General features: G+C 39.0%; 1 protein-coding gene across 4 annotated transcripts in view; it reads right to left on the bottom strand.

Annotated features, from left to right (window-relative positions):
• Positions 1-21,282, bottom strand: part of LOC130141968 (protein Hook homolog 3-like) — a 124,957-nt gene that overhangs the window by 80,644 nt on the left and 23,031 nt on the right. For 3 of the 4 annotated variants that reach the window (XR_008819233.1, XM_056323328.1, XM_056323329.1), the window contains exons 2-3: positions 14,785-14,870; positions 9,752-9,824 (exon numbers count right to left, since the gene is read on the bottom strand). Coding sequence is in view for 2 of the 4 variants with exons in the window: in XM_056323328.1 (XP_056179303.1) it covers positions 9,752-9,824; positions 14,785-14,870 (159 nt within the window). In the remaining 2 variants the exon portion in view is untranslated. Of the gene's footprint in view, positions 1-9,751; positions 9,825-14,784; positions 14,871-21,282 lie in introns of those variants that run through there. The other variant, XM_056323330.1, reaches the window with a different exon arrangement.

Below are 21,282 nucleotides of genomic sequence, written 5' to 3'. Positions count from 1 at the left end.
CATATTCTCCATACGCAAGAACATTCAATCAAAGTTTACAATTGGGTAGTTTTCTAAATAGTTGTGTCAATGCTGCCAAGATTACTGGTCAAAGGGAAGGTATCAGAGAAGTGCGACAAAAACCCCTGCACATTCTGTCATCACCCATTTTTCATTCTAGGCTGGATTGCTGGATCCTTTATATGGTTTGTAATACTGACAGCTCATACAACTGGCTGACTATTACACTATATAGTGTTGGATACAGAGAGCGACTGTCTAGCAACAAAACTATGCCTCAACAAGCTATCAGTTACTTGAAATAAACTGCTCTATGAGCAGCAGAACTAACAGAGCTGGTTTGGGGAGGAATGTCCCTTGTTTCCCAGCCCACCCACACTGCCTCATCAGTTTCCCTCACTTCTGCTGGCAACCCTATTAGTCAAGACACAGTACATGCTATACATAAGTCCAGAGTTACATGTGACTGGCCTGGCAGCACATACAATACTAACAGGTCTGTTGGCCAAACCAAAACATGTACAACAGCAGTCCTCCCTACCTTTTTGTCACAAGGCACTTATTTGTGCATATTCTTTATTAAGCCACTGATATTCATAAGCCTGTAAGAACTAAAACATCTCAGAATTCTAAGCCCTTTGTCAAAATGTTACAGATTTGCTAATAAGTTAGAATTAATTGACTTTATTTGATTTTATAAAATCATTCTTAATAGAAATATAGAGGGATAAGAAATATATTTTAATGAAACTTATAGTTGCACAGTAAAAGCTGTTATGAAATCCTTTGTACAGTCCTGTACCAAGGCCAGAAGAATGGGCTACAATCATTGTTTAAAACTTAGGTAACAAATGTGGGGTTTTACAGATTTCTTTGTATTTGACTAGTCTTCTGTATGTAGAAAGTGTATTGAAATGTCAGAATATAGGATTAATGGGAACTGGGGAGAGTCGACTGGAACAGCTTGTAGTTACCTGCCAAGAAACCGTGAACTTTAGTAAAAGGTAATTCCGGCAGGGGAAGATCGCAACCACCGACTCATATACCACCTACCCAAATCGTACCCCAGACCCATTTCTAGACCTTTCTAACCGTTACTGCGCAGAATCGGATATGGGAGGAGGGTATGTTAATGATTTTCGGGAAGTATTATGATTATGCATGAATAGTTAATGAATATGTATGAATAAGTTCTATATATGGTGTCTAATTTTGAGACTTGGTGTGCGTTGATCGTGAGAGGACTCACTCATGCACCCGGCCGTCAATAAAGAAGTGTCTGCTTATCTGCATCACATTGGTGTCAATAAGTTCTTCGTTCCGAGATTTTGGTAACAGTTTTTGGCGACCCAGATGGGACCTCACTGAAGGAGACCGGAGGAGTCGGGGACCTGATCAGTTCCAGCCGGCACCGAGGATTTCTCGGGGATACCCATTGATCCCTGATCCGTAAGGCTCTTCGCGACATTCCCTGGATTTTGGTAAGACACTTCTTTTTTTGTAATTGTAGTAAGTGGGTTAGAGCCCCACTAAAGTAAGTGCACTGGAGGAAGTGGGTTAGAGTCCCACTGTATTTGTCTGCCTGTCAGACGCGGTGAAAGCTGTGCAGGGTTGGACTAAAAGAATCCTAGGGGAAGTGGAAGTTTAAGCGTCTGCCCGTAAGACATAAGCGAAAGCTATTGCAGGGTTGGACTAAAAGGATCCTTGTGGAAGTGGAAGCCTAGGCGTCTGCCCGTAAGACATAAGTGAAAGCTATTGCAGGATTGGACAACAGTGGAGATAAAAGAACATAGCGGAGATAAAAGAACCTATATGCTATAGTGTTCGCTAAGGTAGCACCTTTAACAAGAAGATAGAAGGGGTTTTTTGTGTTACGGAATTGGTTTTTTGGTTGTGTATTGAGGAGAAAATTAAGAAGTGTATAATATTGTGTTACATACCTTTGTTTAAAGTAACAATTGTGGAAAAGTGTGAGTGTGGCTGTAAGGGTGAAATGTGCAATTGAGCACGAAAGCGAGTGTGGAGTTCGGATCCGCAGATCGGAGTGACAGATTTGAGTGATTGTGTATTGTACTGTAAAGTGATTATACCATGGCATCTAAGTTAACTCAGTTGTTTAAAAGTAAAAGTATAAGTAATCTTGCTGCAAATGACAAAGTCCCGAAAAAAATCTCAGTTGGGATGTTTGTTGGCACATTGGAGAGATTTACATGATGATTTGCGAAAGAACCAGATGATTGAGTATTGTAATAATTGGTGGCCTCTGTATACATTGGATAATCAGGAAAAGTGGCCCATGAATGGGACACTAAATTATAACACTATTCTGCAGTTAATGCTGTACTGTAAAAGAGAAGGGAAATGGAGCGAAATGCCATATGTGGATTTGTTCTTTTACTTAAGACAGAGAAAAGACTGGCAGGATGAATGCAAGTTAACTGTTGGAGATAATTTGGTGATGGCTATAACTGCTGATAATAAGAAAGTGAAAAAGTGCTGTTCAACTTGTAAGATCGGGAAAGGTTGTTTGAAGAAGAGAATTGTTTCTGAAATTGATGACGGACCAGAATTAGATATATCCCCTCCTAGGAGAGAAAGGAATCAGGGTCAAGAATATAGGGCACGAGGACAGGTGGGGGAACCAGATAGCAGTGGAATAGAAGATGTGGAGGAGAGATTATCCGAGATTGTAATTCATACCCCTGTTTCCCGGAGAACTCGACAGCAGACACAAACAATAGCTCCCCTGTGACAGGGAGTTGGTAACGATGGGCCAGTGTATGTGAAAGTGCCTTTTTCATTTATGGATTTGATGGCATGGAAATGTTCAGCAGGAGACAGCCAAAGTAATGGTTTTAGATGATTGAAGGGGACCGGAGGGGAACCCAGCTGAGCCTCTGGTTATAATTAAGCTGGGAGAAAAAGAAGTTAAATTTTTAGTGGATACAGGAGCGACATTTTTGGTATTAAATACCTGTAAAGGAAAAATTGGAACAAAAAACAGCCAATATAATAAGAGCAACCGGGAAAGAAGAAAACAGGCCATTCCTGCAACCCCTGGATTTGAAATTTGGAAATAAAATAATTATATATGAATTATTGTATGTACCAAAATGTCCGATACCCTTGTTAGGAAGGGATTTGTTATCCAAATTAAATGCACAAATTGTTTTTGAGGAAAGAGAATTTTTCTTGAAAATACCCGAGTCAAAAACGAGAGAAATCCTGATGATACAAGAAAAGGTAAAGGAGCAGGAAAATCCACTGGAGGTGGATTTGGCAGTGATCCCTACAGTATGGGAAGCAGATAATCCTGGAAAATTGAAACTAACAGAGCCTATCAAAATAGACTTAAAGGAGCAGGGACTGTAAAAATTAAGCAATATCCAATCAAACCAGAAGTTAGACAGGAACTAAAGAAATTGATTGATAAATTTTTGGAGCATAAAATTTTGGAAGAATGTGAATCTGAGTATAATACTCCTATTTTACCAGTCAGAAAACCTTCGGGTGAATATGGGCTGGTGCAAGATTTGAGAGCAGTGAATTAAATAGTTAAGGATATTTATCCTGTAGTAGCAAACCCTTATACGCTGTAAACAGCGTTAAAGGAGACTTACCAGTGGTTTACAGTGCTTGATTTGAAAGATGCTTTCTTTTGTATACCTTTGGAAAGGGAAAGCAGAAAACTGTTTGCTTTTGAATGGGAAAATCCACAAACTGGGCAAAAAATGCAGTTAACATGGACAAGATTACCCCAAGGATTTAAAAACAGCCCAACAATTTTTGGAAATCAGCTGGCAAAGGAGCTTGAAATCTGGAAACAGGACAAATCAAGGCCTGGACATTTCCTTTTACAATATGTGGATGACATACTGATTGCTATAGAAGAAAGGTTTACTTGTATACAGGTAACTATTGACCTCTTGAATTTTCTTGGACTAAATGGCTACAAGGTATCCAGGAAGAAAGCCCGAATAGCCTGCCAGACTGTGATATATCTGGGTTTTGAAATTTCAAAAGGGCAGTGACAATTAGAAAAGATCGCAAAGAAACCATTTGCAATATACCTGAGCTGAAAAATATTCATGAACTCAGAGTGTTTTTGGGAATGACTGGGTGGTGTCGCCTTTGGATTATGAACTATGGGCTAATAGCTAAACCGTTGTATGAGGCCCGAAAGAATTCTCCCTTGGTATGGGGCCCACAACAGCAAAAGGCTTTTGTAGAGTTAAAACGTGCCTTAATGTCTGCACCTGCTTTGGGACTTCCAGATTTAACCAAAGATTTTCATTTGTTTGTCCGTGAGAGGCAACACCTTGCACTGGGAGTGTTAACTCAGAAGATAGGAAGCTGGAAAGGACCAGTCGGATACTTCTCCAAACAACTGGACACAGTGAGTAAAGGGTGGCCAAACTGCCTTCGAGCAGTGAGGGGCAACAGTAATGCTCATACAAGAAGCTCGGAAATTGATCTTGGGAAGAACAGTAACAGTCTATGTACTACACATGGTGATAACTGTCTTAGAACAGAAGGGGGGACACTGGCTGTCTCCGAGCCAAATGATGAAGTACCAGGTGGTATTGACTGAACAGGATGATGTGATTCTAAAGACAACTAACCTGGTAAACCCTGCAGTGTTTTTAAGTTCCATACAGGAAGAAGGACAACTGGAACATGACTGCTTGGCTACTATCGAGTATTTTTATTCCAGTCGTGAAGATCTGAAGGATGTACCATTGGAGCAACCAGACTGGGAATTGTATACAGATGGGAGCAGCTTTATGGAGCAAGGAATCCGATACGCAGGATATGTGGTAACAACAGATACTACAGTTATAGAAGCAGGAACATTGGAGAGTACCACGTCAGCTCAGAAAGTGGAATTTATTGCTTTGATTCGAGCCTTAGAATTAAGCAAAGACAAGAAAGTGAATATCTGGACAGATTCAAAATATACCTTTGGGGTAGTGCATGTCCATGGGGCTTTGTGGAAAGAAAGAGAGCTATTGTCCTCTCAAGGATCAAACATTAAACATCAGAAGGAAATTTTACAATTATTGCAAGCATTTCAGAAACCAGATCAAGTAGCAATCATGCGCTGTAAGGCACATGAAATTGGGAACACAAAAATAATAGCTGGGAATAATTTGGCTGATAAAACGGCAAGAAAGGTAGCAAAGAAACAAGCATTACAGATTGCAATAATTCCTTCTAAAACAGTAACCCTTCCCAGGGAAAAAACAAGATATTCAGAAGAAGATGAAAAAATGGGTCAGTTATTGAATGCTAAGAAAAGCCTAGTTGGATGGTGGTGGATAACTCCTAATGGACAAGTAGTAATTCCACCTCTTTTGATGAGAGAGATAATTCAAACAAGACATCAGGAATGTCACTGGGGGGCAGAAGCCTTAGTAGCTTCTTTACGGAAACAAGTAGTATCAGTTAAAATATTGGGAATAGCTAAAATGTTAACTGCAAAATGCGAAGTATGTTTGAAAAACAATCCAGGGATTAAGAAAAAAGTTCAAATGGGTAGATTGAAATCTGGTACAGAACCTGGAGATTACTGGCAAGTAGATTTTTCAGAGTTACCTAGACAAAATGGGTACCGGTACATCCTGGTAAGGGTTGATACTTTTACAGGATGGCCAGAAGCCCTTCCCTGTCGCACCACACAAGCAAAAGAAGTAGTGAAGTGGTTATTACAAGAAATAATTCCAAGATTTGGAGTTCCTATTGGAATTTCTTCTGACAGAGGTCCACACTTTGTTGTGGAAGTAGTTCAAAGCATTAGAAAAGTATTGGGTATTAATTGGGATTTACGTGCGTCCTGGAGGCCACAATCTAGTGGGAAGGTAGCAAGGATGAATCAGACTTAAAAAAAAAAAGACAAATAAGTAAAATTTGTCAAGAAACTAATCTAAAGTGGCCTCAGGCACTTCCATTGGTATTACTATGAATCAGGGTACAGCCAAAGAGTCAGTCCTTATGAATTATTATATGGAAAACCATATGAGTCTCCAGAACCAAATCCAAACATACATGTAAAAGGAAAACAAGATGTGTATAACTATTTGCTTTCTCTAGGGAAAACTTTGGCTACAATTCGGAGTGCAATAATTTGGAATAGACCTTTATCCCTGGAGAATTCAGTGCATGATTTCCAACCAGGAGACTATGTCTATGTGAAGACCTGGACCTCCGAAACTCTGCAGGAATGTTGGAGAGGACCTTTTTCAGATACTGTTAACCACTTTTACAGCTATCGAGACTGCAGAATCAGATGCTTGGATACATTATACTCGGGTGAAGAAAGTACCTACTCCATGGAAGATTGTTAACCGTGACTCAGAGACTTTAAAACTGACACTGAAACATGTCTAATTTTTTTATATCAGGTTTTGATTATTCTTTGGATTTTATTTTGGTCGGTAGTGTTGGTAGGATCATGGACTGACTTGGTGGACAGGAACAAAAGACAATTAGAAACAGAAAAAGTGATTAACATTCCCAAAAAAATGTTTGAGGAAAATTTGATATTGGGATTGATTAAAGGATTTGCCAATTTGCAAAATGTTACGCAGATTACTGCTTGTTTACCAATACCGAGGGCAGTAGGTGAATCTATTCCATGGGGAATTTTAACTATGAATCGGACCAATCTGGAACATAAAAATGAAACCCCTTATTGTGAACAAAGGGCAGTAACTCAATGGTATGAACAAGTAAAGGTTATCAGAAAACAGTGGAAGTCGCCAGGTAAAGAAACAGATTGTAAAAAACTATTGAATTATGATTTTATAACAGGATCCTGACCTAGTGCCATAGCTCGAGTTCTTTTTCCTGGGGTTCCAAATCCCCAGTTAGGATGGTGTTCTTATGATGAACAACTTAAAACCAATGTAAGCAAAAGTATCATGGAATGGAAGTGTAACAAAACTGGCCAAGGTACGCAATTAGTAGAACAATGGGACTCTATATGGTCCATGTCCATATTTTCCCAATTTCAGTACATGGCCAGAACTCCTTGGTGTTTTATTTGGGATGGAAAAGTTTTTGCAGTTTTACCCTCAGTCAATGATAAAACAACTTCATTGAGAGAGAAGGAGAATAAAATAGTGTCATGGTGGAAATGTGAAAAAGTGTATGATTGCAGCAATGCAGACTTAATAATTCAAAGAATTCCTCCTTTGGCCGCTGCTTTAAAATATGGTTGTTTTTGCCGAGGTCTTAAGAATACTCTCAATTTAACTAGTGCCTTTACACCCAGAAGAGTAACTCTGTTTAGTTGTAGAAAATCTACTATTCAAAGGCCAGGACATCTAATTTGGGCATTAAGTGATGGAACCTGGACAACTCATTTACCATTAGATGGTAACGTGAAACAAATTACTTTAGGCATGCCAACATTGTGCCCGATTTGGAAAAAATCAGCATTTAAAGGACCCTTGGAAAGTTTGAAATTAAAACGAACCAAGAGGTCTGAAACAGATGATGATACTTGGAACGAACCATCAACAGGAGTAAAAATTGGCTGGACTCTTGCATCACTTTTGAATCCTATAGCATCATATAGAAATAGAGAATGGCTTTATCAGTTAACAGGTCAAGTAGGAAAGTTAGCAAACATCACCAAGAAAGGGTTTAAGGAATTGAACATACAGTTACAGGCGACTTCCAAGATGACCTTACAAAACAGAATGGCATTAGATATGCTTCTACTTAAAGAGTATGGGGTATGTGGATATCTCAAGGATAGACTAGACCACTGTTGCATTCACATTCCAAATGTCACTCAAGATGTGGAACATGATCTGGACCTATTAGGTAAAATTGAAAAGGAAACAGAATCAATTTGAGAAGATATGTCAGAAGACTGGCTGGGGAAAATTTTTAGCAAATTAGGATGGAATCTAAGCTCTTGGATACAGTCCATAATCAAAACTTTGTTTCTGTTACTAATTGTCTTTCTGATGATCATGCTAGTATATGCTTGTTTGAAGAAACATTTTATCAATAGAATTGCAGACAACTGCATGATCATGAGAGAAGTACCAACTATTCCAGCAAGGTATAGTCGACCACCAAGATATGCTGAAACAAATGTTATGTAAATAATGTGAAAGTATAGAAATAATAATTTTCAACACTTTCAAAGGGGGGAAATGTTACAGATTTGCTAATAAGTTAGAATTAATTGACTTTATTTGATTTTATAAAATCATTTTTAATAGAAATATAGAGGGATAAGAAATATATTTTAATGAAACTTATAGTTGCACAGTAAAAGCTGTTATGAAATCCTTTGTACAGTCCTGTACCAAGGCCAGAAGAATGGGCTACAATCACTGTTTAAAACTTAGGTAACAAATGTGGGGTTTTACAGATTTCTTTGTATTTGACTAGTCTTCTGTATGTAGAAAGTGTATTGAAATGTCAGAATATAGGATTAATGGGAACTGGGGAGAGTCGACTGGAACAGCTTGTAGTTACCTGCCAAGAAACCGTGAACTTTAGTAAAAGGTAATTCCGGCAGGGGAAGATCGCAACCACCGACTCATATACCACCTACCCAAATCGTACCCCAGACCCATTTCTAGACCTTTCTAACCGTTACTGCGCAGAATCGGATATGGGAGGAGGGTATGTTAATGATTTTCGGGAAGTATTATGATTATGCATGAATAGTTAATGAATATGTATGAATAAGTTCTATATATGGTGTCTAATTTTGAGACTTGGTGTGCGTTGATCGTGAGAGGACTCACTCATGCACCCGGCCGTCAATAAAGAAGTGTCTGCTTATCTGCATCACATTGGTGTCAATAAGTTCTTCATTCCGAGATTTCGGTAACAAAATGGCTGAAACAGGTTCAGAAAGGCTTTTGCACACCAGAACAAGGTGAGTTTATGGGACACATGAACTGACAGACAAACCATGCCAGTATTGTTTCCCCAGGAAAATATGTTGGAAATGGCATTTTAGGAAGTCACATATATCCTGATTTTCCCATCAAATGTGGCCAGTATACATTTTAATTTACTTTTTACCTAAAGCTACACTGACATATAAATGGCTGTGTTCTTTCAGGTTTTAAGCCCAAATGCTCCTGAATTACACCAGTGAAATTTCTACTGCCCTGAAGGTTCGCATAAGAAAGGATCAAGAAAAAGTACTAGCATACCAGGTGATAGAAATGATCCAGCAAATACAGTGTTGTTAACATATATGCTGATTATACACAAAACAGAAGAGCATCACTTTTTACTCTATATTTACTCAATAATTTTGCAGAGCTGTCAAAGTAAAAAGAAACATAATTTTTTTTTATGGAAATAAATTACTTATTACTTTGCTATTTTTATACAGTCATTTCTCAGAGCACAAACTTTGTTTGAAAGGGTAATTATTTTCACACTTTCTAATAAAAAGAGTAAATCCCTTTATTCACACTTCTCAGTTGCTCAAATGTTAATTTAAACATACAATCTATTTTAAGATTTATTTTTCATCATTTATTTTTCAGCTAATGAAACATTTACAAACTCAACTTTTGTTTGTTTTTTTTCTTCATTAAAGTACAGGGTAATAATAATAATGTAACAAATAACTAAAATCATCTTATATTCAATATACTCTATTATAAAGCAAAACAGTAATTTAAAAATACATTACTATTTAAGCACAAACAATATTGTACTAAGAACTGATAAACAGATTTGCAGGCAAGCAAAACAAACCAAATACCTTTAGCCTCCAATTATCTCCTACTTCTGTTTTGATTCTGTTTAACCAGTTTTCATCAAAGTAAGTCGGATCTCTGAAAATACATAAAAAGTTAGAACATTTGTTAAGAACACAAATTTCAAGTACTGATACCTTAGTCAGTGACTCAACATCTATTTCAGGCAGATTTAAGTGACTACCTATATAGATATGGTCAGTATACAAAAGTTCAGAATCTGCTATTATTCATTTATCTAAGTATTTTCACCCTATTCATATCCCAGCTTTATCTTCATGCTATGGGTAGGTTAATACTTTTGAGGAAACTGCAACACTTAGAAAGCATCTTGCAAATTTATTCCATGTCTCCAAGTCAAAAGTGTTCCTTTCTTAATGTTACAGATTATAAATTAATGCTGGGGCTTAAACTCTCAGGGTAAACTACCATGTTTGCAACACTTGAAAAAATTAGCAAAATTAAGGTGCGATTTTTCCCCACACATCAAGAATTGCCATTGCTAGATGCTAGCTGCAACACTCAAACAGGAAAGCTTGAGAGTGAACAAAAATATTCTGCCTTCATACACTCAAAAATATTAAAAGCAGCACTAGAATTAAGTATTTGCTACTGAGAACATACTTATCTGATATACTTTCTATCAAACATCACAGTTTTTTCCAAATATTTCTTCATGGCAATTCTTCACAAAAAGATTTGCCATTAGCTTTCTTTAAAGGATTTTCCATCTTCTGCCCTCTGATGAAGCAATCAAGATAGGCATAGAAAAAGAGAACACCTATTGCTTGTATAGCATTCTACTATTTCTATAAATTTCCTTCCTCTCTTGCACATCTTCTGTGAGCTACTTATTCATGACAACTAACACTCCCTCCCTCTTGCCCCCCAATTCAGAGACAAGATTATCTAAAAGGGTAACATTTCCTAATGCTCACTGAAATAATATTTTCCATTCCACATACAACACAGATTTAGGACAGTGTTATGATCAGAAGTAAAGAGAGATAAGGAATGAAAAATAAGTGGTATTAAAGCAATATGCCAACATAAGGAAAGACTCATATTTCGGACAAAGAATAGTCACTACAGTCCAAAAAAAGAATGAGTTTTTGAAAGGGTAAGGCTCCTGAGAGTTAATGTAGTAGTCAATCTCCAGACTTCAGTTTCACAAAAAGCAATCCTAACTTCTGGACTTCAACTATCACATGTTGCTGCCAAACACTATTCAATTTACTGCTGTATTCTCCAGAGACACCAAGTAGACATAATTATCTGTGCTTCACTGGCAAAGAAGACCAAGAGAACTTCCTTAGTGACCTCATCTTATCATTCTTAAAGGCCATGGTAGGTCACAAACATTTTCAGCTGCTTCAAGGCTGCAATGCCATGATTATATCAATTATTGGTCTTATATTTTCATAGTTAAAAAAAAAAAAAGCCTACTCTGAAAAGCAAGATGGAAAACAAGATGGAAACACCCACACAGAGACATTTGCTTGGAGGAATTTGATGACTAACACTGCATATGCAATATTCAACAAGGCAGGCATCAGTTGAGGAAAAACCACAAAATTTAGGGTTCAGCACCAATTCAGTTCACCCTTGGAATCCTATATTTCAACAGTGATTAAAAAAGCTTTTCTTAGCTACAGCAGCAATGACTGGCACAGAGATAATCACTCTACCTTCACTTTTTTCTTGACACAAGTCATGGATTCCCTATACTTTTATTTAGCTCTCTGGACATTCATTTTTGGAAGGGTCTTTGAAATGCAATTAAGTTAAATGCAAGTGTCCCATCTGGTCTTCATGAAGGATAGAAGGACTAACAGCTGATGAACAATCCATTCAAAGAAATTCACACATAACAACAGTCAGAAAAGTGCCAACAACAATTCTCTTTACAGTACCTCAATGCCAAATTAAATAATAGCTAGAAACATCTAGAGAAAGTACGATACCAGCAAATCTCTGAGAGTTGTAAGAGTGTAATCACCAAGTGAGTCTAAAAAATCATACTTTCTTCTGCTGTTAGAAAGTAACCTCAGTATTGTTCCTAATGCAAGTCACAAATCCAAAGCACAGCACCATATGGGCTGCTATGAAGAAAGTTAACTCCATTCCAGCCAGTCCCAGTACAATGATGATGAAATTCCTGATGCACTGAAAAGTCATCAGAAATCTCTTTCCCTCCTCAATACAATTAATGTTATTAGCCTCAATGAACACACATTGGTGGAGGTCCTTAAATTGGAGGCAGCTGTACTCACACACACCCCTATCACCCAAAACTTCAGGAAACATCATTTACAGAAGTAGTAGTTTGCCTTTCTCAGTTGAATAAGAGAAACAAATTTTAAGTGGATTTTGACTCCAGTGTCCATTTAAATTTGTCTTTAAGATCCACTTGCTGAAGGATTGGAAGAGTGAGGTGAAAAAACTCTCAGTTCTTCGTTGAAGATGACACCTGTAAGTCACAGACTACATGCTTATGATCCAGGCTCCATTCCCTTCTTTATAGTAATCTACTACTTTTAGGCCTAATTTATTCTTCACTATTAAACTTTAATGCATGACTTCTGAATAACTTCTAACATGCACCTGCCTTGCTGTTATACATTTCTACTTATGTGTCAACTTTATTCTACTTAGTGCTCCTTCTGGGGATAGGGAGGGAACCAGTACTGCTGATGCAGAAGACTGACTCCTATTCCAACTACTTTTATTTGTCTGAACACTCCTACCTTACTTAAATAAGTATCCTTTCTGTAGTACCTGTTTGAATTGAAGTAGTAAAATGGAGAACTTGACTAGTTTCAAATTTGTTTTTCAAATTGTTAAAAGCAATGAATGCTTTATCTTTGTATTCTCTACAATGGCTTTGTCTATTGGCTCCCTATCAGTTTTTTTAAACAAACTATTTAGATGAAACATAGTGACCACATCCATGTGCCCACCTTTCACATTCAGAGACACAGCTGTCTATTGTGTTTGCTACCCTTAATGGCTACATCAAGGATCCACTGGAGGTATCCACTACTACTATAAGAAGAGAAGCAATCATATTCTTCCTTAGAAATCATGCATGCCTTATCATTGTTTTAGAATTCTAAGATCAACTTGTTGCTGCAATTCCTTTGCTCCAAAGCTTTTCTCAATAGAAATACAGTCCAGGTTATTGTTAAATCCATGTATGAGAATCAATATCTTCATAACACAAGCATGCAAAGTGATGAAACTGGATTAAGAGTTAATCCAGTTATAGAAGCAGAATAGTTAAGACTGGAAGAGGCTCCTCAAAATCATGCTCAAACAGGGGCAGCTACAGCAAGAGAAGCTCTCTAGGCAACCTGTTCCAATGTTCAAATCACCCTCGCAGTAAAAAGGTATTTTCTAATCTTTAAATGGAATTTCTTGTATTCTAATTTCTGTATTTCAGTTTGTGCCCATTGCCTCCTCTCCTGTCAGTGGGCATCATGGAGAAGAGTCTGGCTCCCTCTTCTTCACTCCTTCTTGTCTGCGTCTAGAAATGGTTTCCAGGATTAGCTGCTCCAGAACCTTCCCAGGGAGTGAGGTGAGGCCGATTGGCCTGTAGTTCCCTGGGTCTTCCCTTCTTGAAGGCAGGGGTGACATTTGCTTTCCTCCAGTCCTCAGGAACTTCTCCCAGTTACCAGGACCTTTCAAAGACCAATTGAGAGTGGCCTCAAATTACATTGGCCAGCTCCATTAGCACTCATGAGTGCATCCCTTCAGGTCCCACAGACTTGTGTGTGTTCAACTTGTTTAAATGTTCTCTAACCTAATCCTTCTCCACCAAGGACAAGTCGTCTTTGCTCCAGACTTTCCCTCTGGTTTCAGTAGCTGTGACTCCTGAAGGCTGGTCTTGCCAGGAAAGACTGAGGAGAAGGCAGCATTGAGTACCATGGCCTTTTCCATGCCATTTGTCATCAAGTCCCCTACCCCATTCAGCAGTGGGCCCATGTTTTTCCTAGACTCCCTTTTGCTGTTAATGTACTTGTAGAATCCTTTTTTGTTACCCTTCACATGCCTTGCCAGGTTCAATTCCAGGTGGGCTTTGGCTTTCCTAACCCCATCTCTGAACACTCATAACAGTGACTCTGTATTCCTCCTGGGTCTCCTTTCCCTACTACCACTTCTTATGCTTGAGTTTAGTCAGGAGCTCCTTGTTCATCCATGCAGGCTTCCTGCTACCTTTCCTTGATTTCCTGCTCTTTGGGATGGACCATTCTTGAGCTTGGAGGAGGTGATTCTTGGAAAGAAAAAAAAATAATCAATGAGCTCTCCTAGATCCCTCTTCTCTCCAGGGTCTTATTCCATGGGATTCTTCCAAGCAGATCCCTGAAGAGGTCAAAATCTGCTCTCCTGAAGTCCAGGGCTGTGATCCTGCTTTTTGCCTTGCTCCCTTCTCACAGAAGTTTTATTGTTTGATCCAGATTCCCCATGCTGACCTGTTAAAACAACTAAGACATGACCTGGAAAGACTAACTGCAGTTTCAGAGTTATTTTTGGTGCCTATTCAGTATTTGCACTCCCCTCTAACACTCATAAAAATGATAGCAAAAGCGTGAGCAGTAACACAGACAATTTTAACAGCTTCATCTTTTCTATCTACTGCAATTTTAATATGTGATAGTGTACTATAACTTCAAACACTGCCCCAAGCTAATAACTTACCTTGCACTGGCTTCAAATGTTTAAGATTAAATTTAAGTTTTGTGAACATATAAGATCAGGTTTAACCCAATTTACTTTTCAATAAAATTAGCATTAGATAAACACCTTATCCAAGTACTATATTTTTAGGCTTATATTAATTGCTGTTAAAATAACTATCTGAAAGTTGGAGAAAAAAGTAGTACCCATATTCCAGATTAAAAGCACTGCTAGACATAGTTTAGTTGAGTACTTATTGAATACTGGCCAAATTTGAAATAAGAAAATATACTCAAATTCAGAGAAATGTACAAGTGATAAACTTGTGCACCAAAAATCACGAAAACAAATTTGTTCTTACATCTTTTGGAGCACCTGAGCCATCACAACCCCATTCGTTAAGTCTTCCACAGTCTGGCATGGTGTTTCAATGTTAAATGTCTGGATCTGAAGAGGAAGGGGAAAAAAAGAAGTTATTTTCTTCTTTTACTTTTGAAAACCTTTTGGTGCTTATTTTATTTGCTGTTACACAACACTGATCACTCAGAGCTCCTACATGTTCCAGAGAGATGTACTCCAAACCTAACTCCTCAATATTATGAGATGGAAAAGAGCATAATTCTTTGAATACTAGCAGGCCTTTATACTGCTAGTTTTCCAAATATTTTGAAGCACTCAGTTATTACAGTAACAGACATTAAGGGCTGTATGCAGAAGAGTTTCTGGGCTGTAGATGGAAGTTAAGATACAAGATGCAAGCACTGCTAATACATATGACTTGAGGCCTGATGGGATGCATCCACAAGTGCTGAAAGAGCTGGCAGATATCATTGCAAGGCCACTCTCAAAAATCTTTGATCAATCATGGTGACTGGGAGAGGTGCCTGAGGACTGGAGGAAAGCAAACGTCACTCCTATCTTCAAGGAGGACCTAGGAAACTACAGGCTGATCAGCTGCACCTCCCTCCCTGTGAAGGTGATGGAGCAGCTAATCCTGGAAACCATTTCCAGGCACATTAAAGACATAAAAATCATCAAGAGTAGTCAGCATGGCTTCAGGGTATTTATATAACAAAAAAACCCAATAGAGCGATTGTGATGATAAAATGAAAAGACAGTATACAATAGGTAATATTTGAATAGCCTGAGCCTAAATCAACACTTCTTTCTGAGCTTTCATCTACTTAATCATACTTTGAAATAATTTGCCCAAATTCTTTTATTTATTCTCTTAAAAAAAAAGATCATAAGCAATACTGTCAATTGCAAATATAGTACAACTTTGTTTGTGCACATTCAGTTTTTTAGGACACATACATACACACCTCATCAAGCACTGATTAATTTCAGAAACACCACAGAAAAAAACTGTCTTTTAAAACCAGAAATATATCATAGAACAAAATATTGAGAACAGATTTTTCAAGAGGTGAACCACTTAGTTTAACCTTTAGAGCATCAGATTCTAAAAACCTATATTTCTACTTATCCAGTGTCAAAATAATATATGTCAAATAATATAATCATATAAACGCATTCTAAAAAAAACAACCCACAACCACTGTTAGTCTTCTACAAGGCTCTTAAGGAAATCTAGATAACAATATAACCCAAAGAATAATACTATTGTGGGGCAGTCTGTAAGGCTTCTTCCTGGCAACAAGGCTGTCCTAGTTTCAGCTGGGATGGAGTTAACTTCTTAGTAGCTAGTAGTGCTGGGTTTTGGCTATGATATAAGAACAACGTTGATAACACACGGATGGTTTTAGTTGTTGCTGTTTATACTAAGTCAAGGACTTTTTGGTTTCTCAGGCCTCCTTGCCAGTGGCTGGAGGGGCACAAGAGACTGGGAGGGGACACAGCCAGGTCAGCTGACCTGAACTAGCCAAAGAGGTATTCCATACCGTGGGACTTCATGATTGGTATATAAACTTTGGGGGTTAGCTGTGGGGGTGATCATTGCTCAGGGACTGGCTGGGCATCAGTCAGTGGGTGTTGAGCAGTTGTACTGTGCATCACTTTTTTTCCTTTTTCCCTTTTCCTTTGGATTAAAAAAAGGAAGGGGGGAATTCCAGTTGGCAGCAGTGGGATTCGAACCCAAATTCCCGCGGGGAACCTATATCCAGTATCTTGGACCACTCGGCTACGTTACCAAGGCCTTCCTTTCTCATTCTCCTCCACACCCCTCCGGCTGGGGGGAGTGAATAAAGCGGCTCCGTGGTGCCCAGTGGCCGGCTGGGGTTAAACCACAACAAATGCCTAGATAACAAACACTGATAAGATAGGGATGTTAGTGTAACTGCAGGTGTGAATGGGACACCCACAACTGTCTGAGAAGGCTTTTGCCTCAAACTGATAACAATGAAGAGGATGATGACCATCAGGTGGATTAAACAGTAACCAGGGAATTACAAAAGAGACTTGGCAGGAAGTGGCGGTGGGTGGTGTCAGCTTAAAAAATTAGTAGAAAAGAAGCAGTAAAATTTTGCAAATGGGGAAAAAGAAATGGCAACAGAGAAACGGTAAAACTGGGTTAAATGCTGCCAGAAGTGGCCCTGCTGGCGTTGCAACCTCCAGGTAACCTAGAGAAGCAGCCTCCTCCCTCGTGAGTAGCCTGCATCCAACTACTGGGCTGGCAGTACAGGGTGCACCAAGTAGGGGTCCACTCCTCAGGGGTGCAAAGTAAACTTCTGGGGGGGCTTTCTCACTAACATGCGCATTAGCAGATTGTAGGGAGCAGCATGGGCACAGGTAAAGCTGCAGCACCCACATGTTCCACATGAGGGGTGTGCAAGTAGGGTAACCAAATTGATTTGAAGAATCAGTCAGCAATATGCAGGCGAGCGGAGGCTATCTTTATTCGGCAACACTGGGTGCATGGGGGATCACTCAACCAAAGTCATGCACACCAAGGGAACCTTTCAGCCCCCTCTTTATACAAGTCACTCATGTCTATTCATTAACTTTCCGGGAACTCATTAACATATCTCACACCAGGACAATTAGCACATTCCCATTCAAGGACCTAGTATATCTTCAAGTTAACAACATTAACATATCTTGTGCCTGGACAATTAGCACACTCCCATTCAAGGATTTACTATATCTTCGAGTTAACAACAAGGGTCTCCTCGGATAAACATGAGCACACCGTTCTTTAAATAAATCATATATGACCCATTATTCAAGCCATAATCAAAGATCAGGTGGTGTTAATCCCACACTCCTTCTGTCACACAAACATATCTGCACACATCACTTCATCCCATTTTTCCACTCGCCTCAAGAATAACATTAACTGTAATAAAACATTATAATTCAGTGTCCCGTTTAAGGGCCATTTCTCTCTGTCCCCTAACTTATACAGGGGCCACCACTGATTGCAGTACTTAACCAAAGTCCTCTTATTCACACTTCCTCCGGGTTGCCCTCTTATTTCCTTCCAGTGACTTAGAAAACATCCCAAAGGACTCTTTCTTACTATTCCACCACTTTGTTTTCCCCCCATATTATCTCAATCGCTATCCCAGCCGCAGACCACTCTAATTTCACTTACAGCTCTCTCTCTCTTATCCCAAGGCATCCAAACCTTACAGTTAGGGCATTCAATTTCTTGTCCCTGTTATAAATTGAGACCACAATAGATCATAATCCAATTAAAATTTTTATTAATTATAGCAAGTAGAATATGAGCAAAAACAGCGCTGGACAGCAGGGGAGTCTGCGATCCGCCAACTGCCGTACTGAGCAGTTCAAACAGTCCCTTTTTATACTTTTTTTTTTACTTTCGTGTTCATGAAGTAGTGGAGGTGTTGACCATTCATATGCACAAGCGGCATCCTGGACACCTGGCGGTTATCTTATCTTTCACAAGCGGCATCCTGGACACCTGGCAGTTATCTTATCTTTCACAAGCGGCATCCTGGACACCTGGCGGTGATCTTATCTTTTGTTGCCTAATCTTTACATTGGGCTTAACATAAATCTTAATAAACAATACCCTAGTCCATAGTTTCTTACATCCCCACCATACATACAATAATTCTTTACACCATATGATATGGAGAAATAGTGTGAAATGGGGACAATGGACATCGATTGTGATTGTATATGTCTGCCCAGGAATGTGGGTATGGTGACTGGTCACATAGGCACACAGCTTTGAGGAGACGCCTACAGTTTTGAGGAGACGCCTGCCCTTCTTCCTCTAACAAAGGGGCTATTTAAAAAAGAATGAGAAAAGGATGAGAGACATTCCAATGCTATCTAGAGGGAGGGAGTGCTAAGTCTCCTTGCTGGAGAAGATCAGATGGTCACAAGGACATGAATCACCTACAAACCTGCAAGACCACCACAGTCCAGGCAAAGGACTGATAAGCTAATTAACATACGAAGCGGGGTTTAGGTAACAAATATGTATAGGCGTTAACTGAATATTCATTTGTTTTATTGTATAAATGTGAGATGGTTTGTCACTTCGGGCATGCACGCTTGTGGAGGAGCGATCCCCCGTGCATCTGCGCGCAATAAACATACCTACTTTATAACTTTCGAGTTATAGAGTCTAATTCCGCACGTCAGTTTGGCGAGCCAGGCAGGAGGATTTCTGCTCAGCTGAGGGACCTACTTTATAACTTTCGAGTTATAGAGTCTAATTCCGCATGTCACATATACACTTTAAAACATATAGAGGTTCACATTCACCCCTCGGATGTTCAAGACATTAACCATATACCAACTTTTACAATATACTTAATACAGAGATGTACTCACATTTCCTGCATAAATGATTATAACAATTATTATTTTTTAAAAAATATTTTTTTTTTAGTCTTCCGACCAAAAAAGAATCAGTTCTTCAATATCAGAACAGGTACCAAAAACAGAACAGAATCAGAGTTCTGATATTCCCTTAATATCAGAACAGGTACCAAAACAGAATCAGATGTATACCTGGGATGCTAGTTACCCGGTATACGCCATCCTGCATAAGCATACAATGATCTTACGCCTTACAGACAGCTTTACAGATGGACCGGTCCCAGAACAGAATCCAAAACAGTAGTGTTTATAATATACCAAAATATATTTTAATAAAGGTAATACCTTAGCTCCATAAGATGGAGTCCTTGTCTGCTCCTGCAGTGATCCAGATGAGATGAGGAGCCCCTCCGGGAAAATCCCCGGGGGTACCCTAGGGAGTCCCTGCTCTCAATGGGTCCCGCAGCCAAGCAGAGGAGGTCCCATCTGGGTCGTCAAATTGATTTGAAGAATCAGTCAGCAATATGCAGGCGAGCGGAGGTTATCTTTATTCGGCAGCGCTGGGTGCATGGGGGATCGCTCCACCAAAGTCATGCACACTGAGGGGACTTTTCAGTCCCCCCTTTATACAAGCTACTCATACCTATTCATTAGTTTTCCAAGAAATTGTTTACATATTCATTACAATTCTGAGAATTCATTTACATATCTCGTGCCTGCGCAATGTCCCTTGAGGAGTTGTCTCTGCACAGACTCTATTCCTTAGCGGCCATGTTTAAAGTCTCCATCTTTACCACGTTGCATGTACAACAGGAATCTAAGACAAAATGTCCCTTCTAAAGATAACCAACCCAAGGACTTAGCAGTCTGTGCATCCGTCATGTGGCAATAAGGGTGCTTGGACATTTCCTGACTTTAACTAAATATAGGTGTGTCATTCTTTACATAAGTGGTACAGCATTCACTATTCACCCACACTACCAGAAGGAGGTGTAATTAGTTTAAGAGTAGCAACAGAAGCATATTTCAAAATGTGTAGGTGTTTATTAATATTTTTACGTGTTTATCTGTTGCATTATTGATATGGATTCTGAATGTATAGTTCAGTCGTTGTTTAATCATGTATTGTTAATAAATCAATAAAACACTTTGATCCTCATTTGGTTTAAATCATGTGAGTTGAAAAGTTTTTCCCTGCAACAATCCACAAAGTTTAATCTATCAAAAATAATGCAACTATTTTCTAAAAGCAGTCTTGGTTTATGTGTCAGAACAGCATTCAAACCCATGAAGAAAACCAGTTATCACAGATGAAGACTGCCAGATTACTGGAAAAACTGAACAGCACCAGAAAAGTGCACCCCTTTTAACTCCAATTTAAACAATGTTTGACATGCAAAGGTGTATAGTTTTTATTTGACAGCATAAGGCAAAGCAAAGTCCTTTAACTTCTTCAATAGGGTTTGGAGCAGAAAGCTTAGAAGACTAGCAGTTCAGATTAAAACACATTTCAAACATTATGTTAAAAAGCATAGATGAACAACAGATAACAGTTGTGCCTCTGCAGAATAAAGAAGTAAATTGAAGTCCAGAACTCCACCTTCTCGCAGGTATAGCTTAGATTAAAAGCACCATCTTTATTGACAGATGGAATAAAGAACTCTTCTCCCAAAGGTATTGTGGTGGGTTAACTTTGACTAAAGGCCCAAACACCCATCCAGCCACTCCCTCCCTCCTCCCCCCCCCCCCCCCCAGCAGGACTCTGGGAGAAACTAGAATGAGAAAGCTCTGGTTTGAGATAAAGACAGGGAGATTGCTTACCAATTACCAGTCACAGGGAAAACAGACTCAAATTGGGGAAAATTAATTTATTGCCAGCTAAAATAGATTCAGGTCATGAAAAACAAAGATAAACATTAAAACAACACCTTTCCTCCAATCTTTCTCATGCCCAGCTTTACTTCTTCACTCTAGACTCCTCCTCCCCCCCAAGCACCACAGTACATGCATAACAGTTTCTCTGCCACTCCTTCCCTCTCACATTTTCCCCCATAATAAAGCTAAGAATACCTTCTTGCCTATGGCAAACAATCTCCCT

The sequence above is a fragment of the Falco biarmicus genome, chromosome W (assembly GCF_023638135.1).
Source record: "Falco biarmicus isolate bFalBia1 chromosome W, bFalBia1.pri, whole genome shotgun sequence".
NCBI lineage: Eukaryota > Metazoa > Chordata > Aves > Falconiformes > Falconidae > Falco > Falco biarmicus.
The sequence above is the reverse complement of the archived record's forward strand: the minus strand, read 5'-3'. Positions and strand labels throughout refer to the sequence as shown.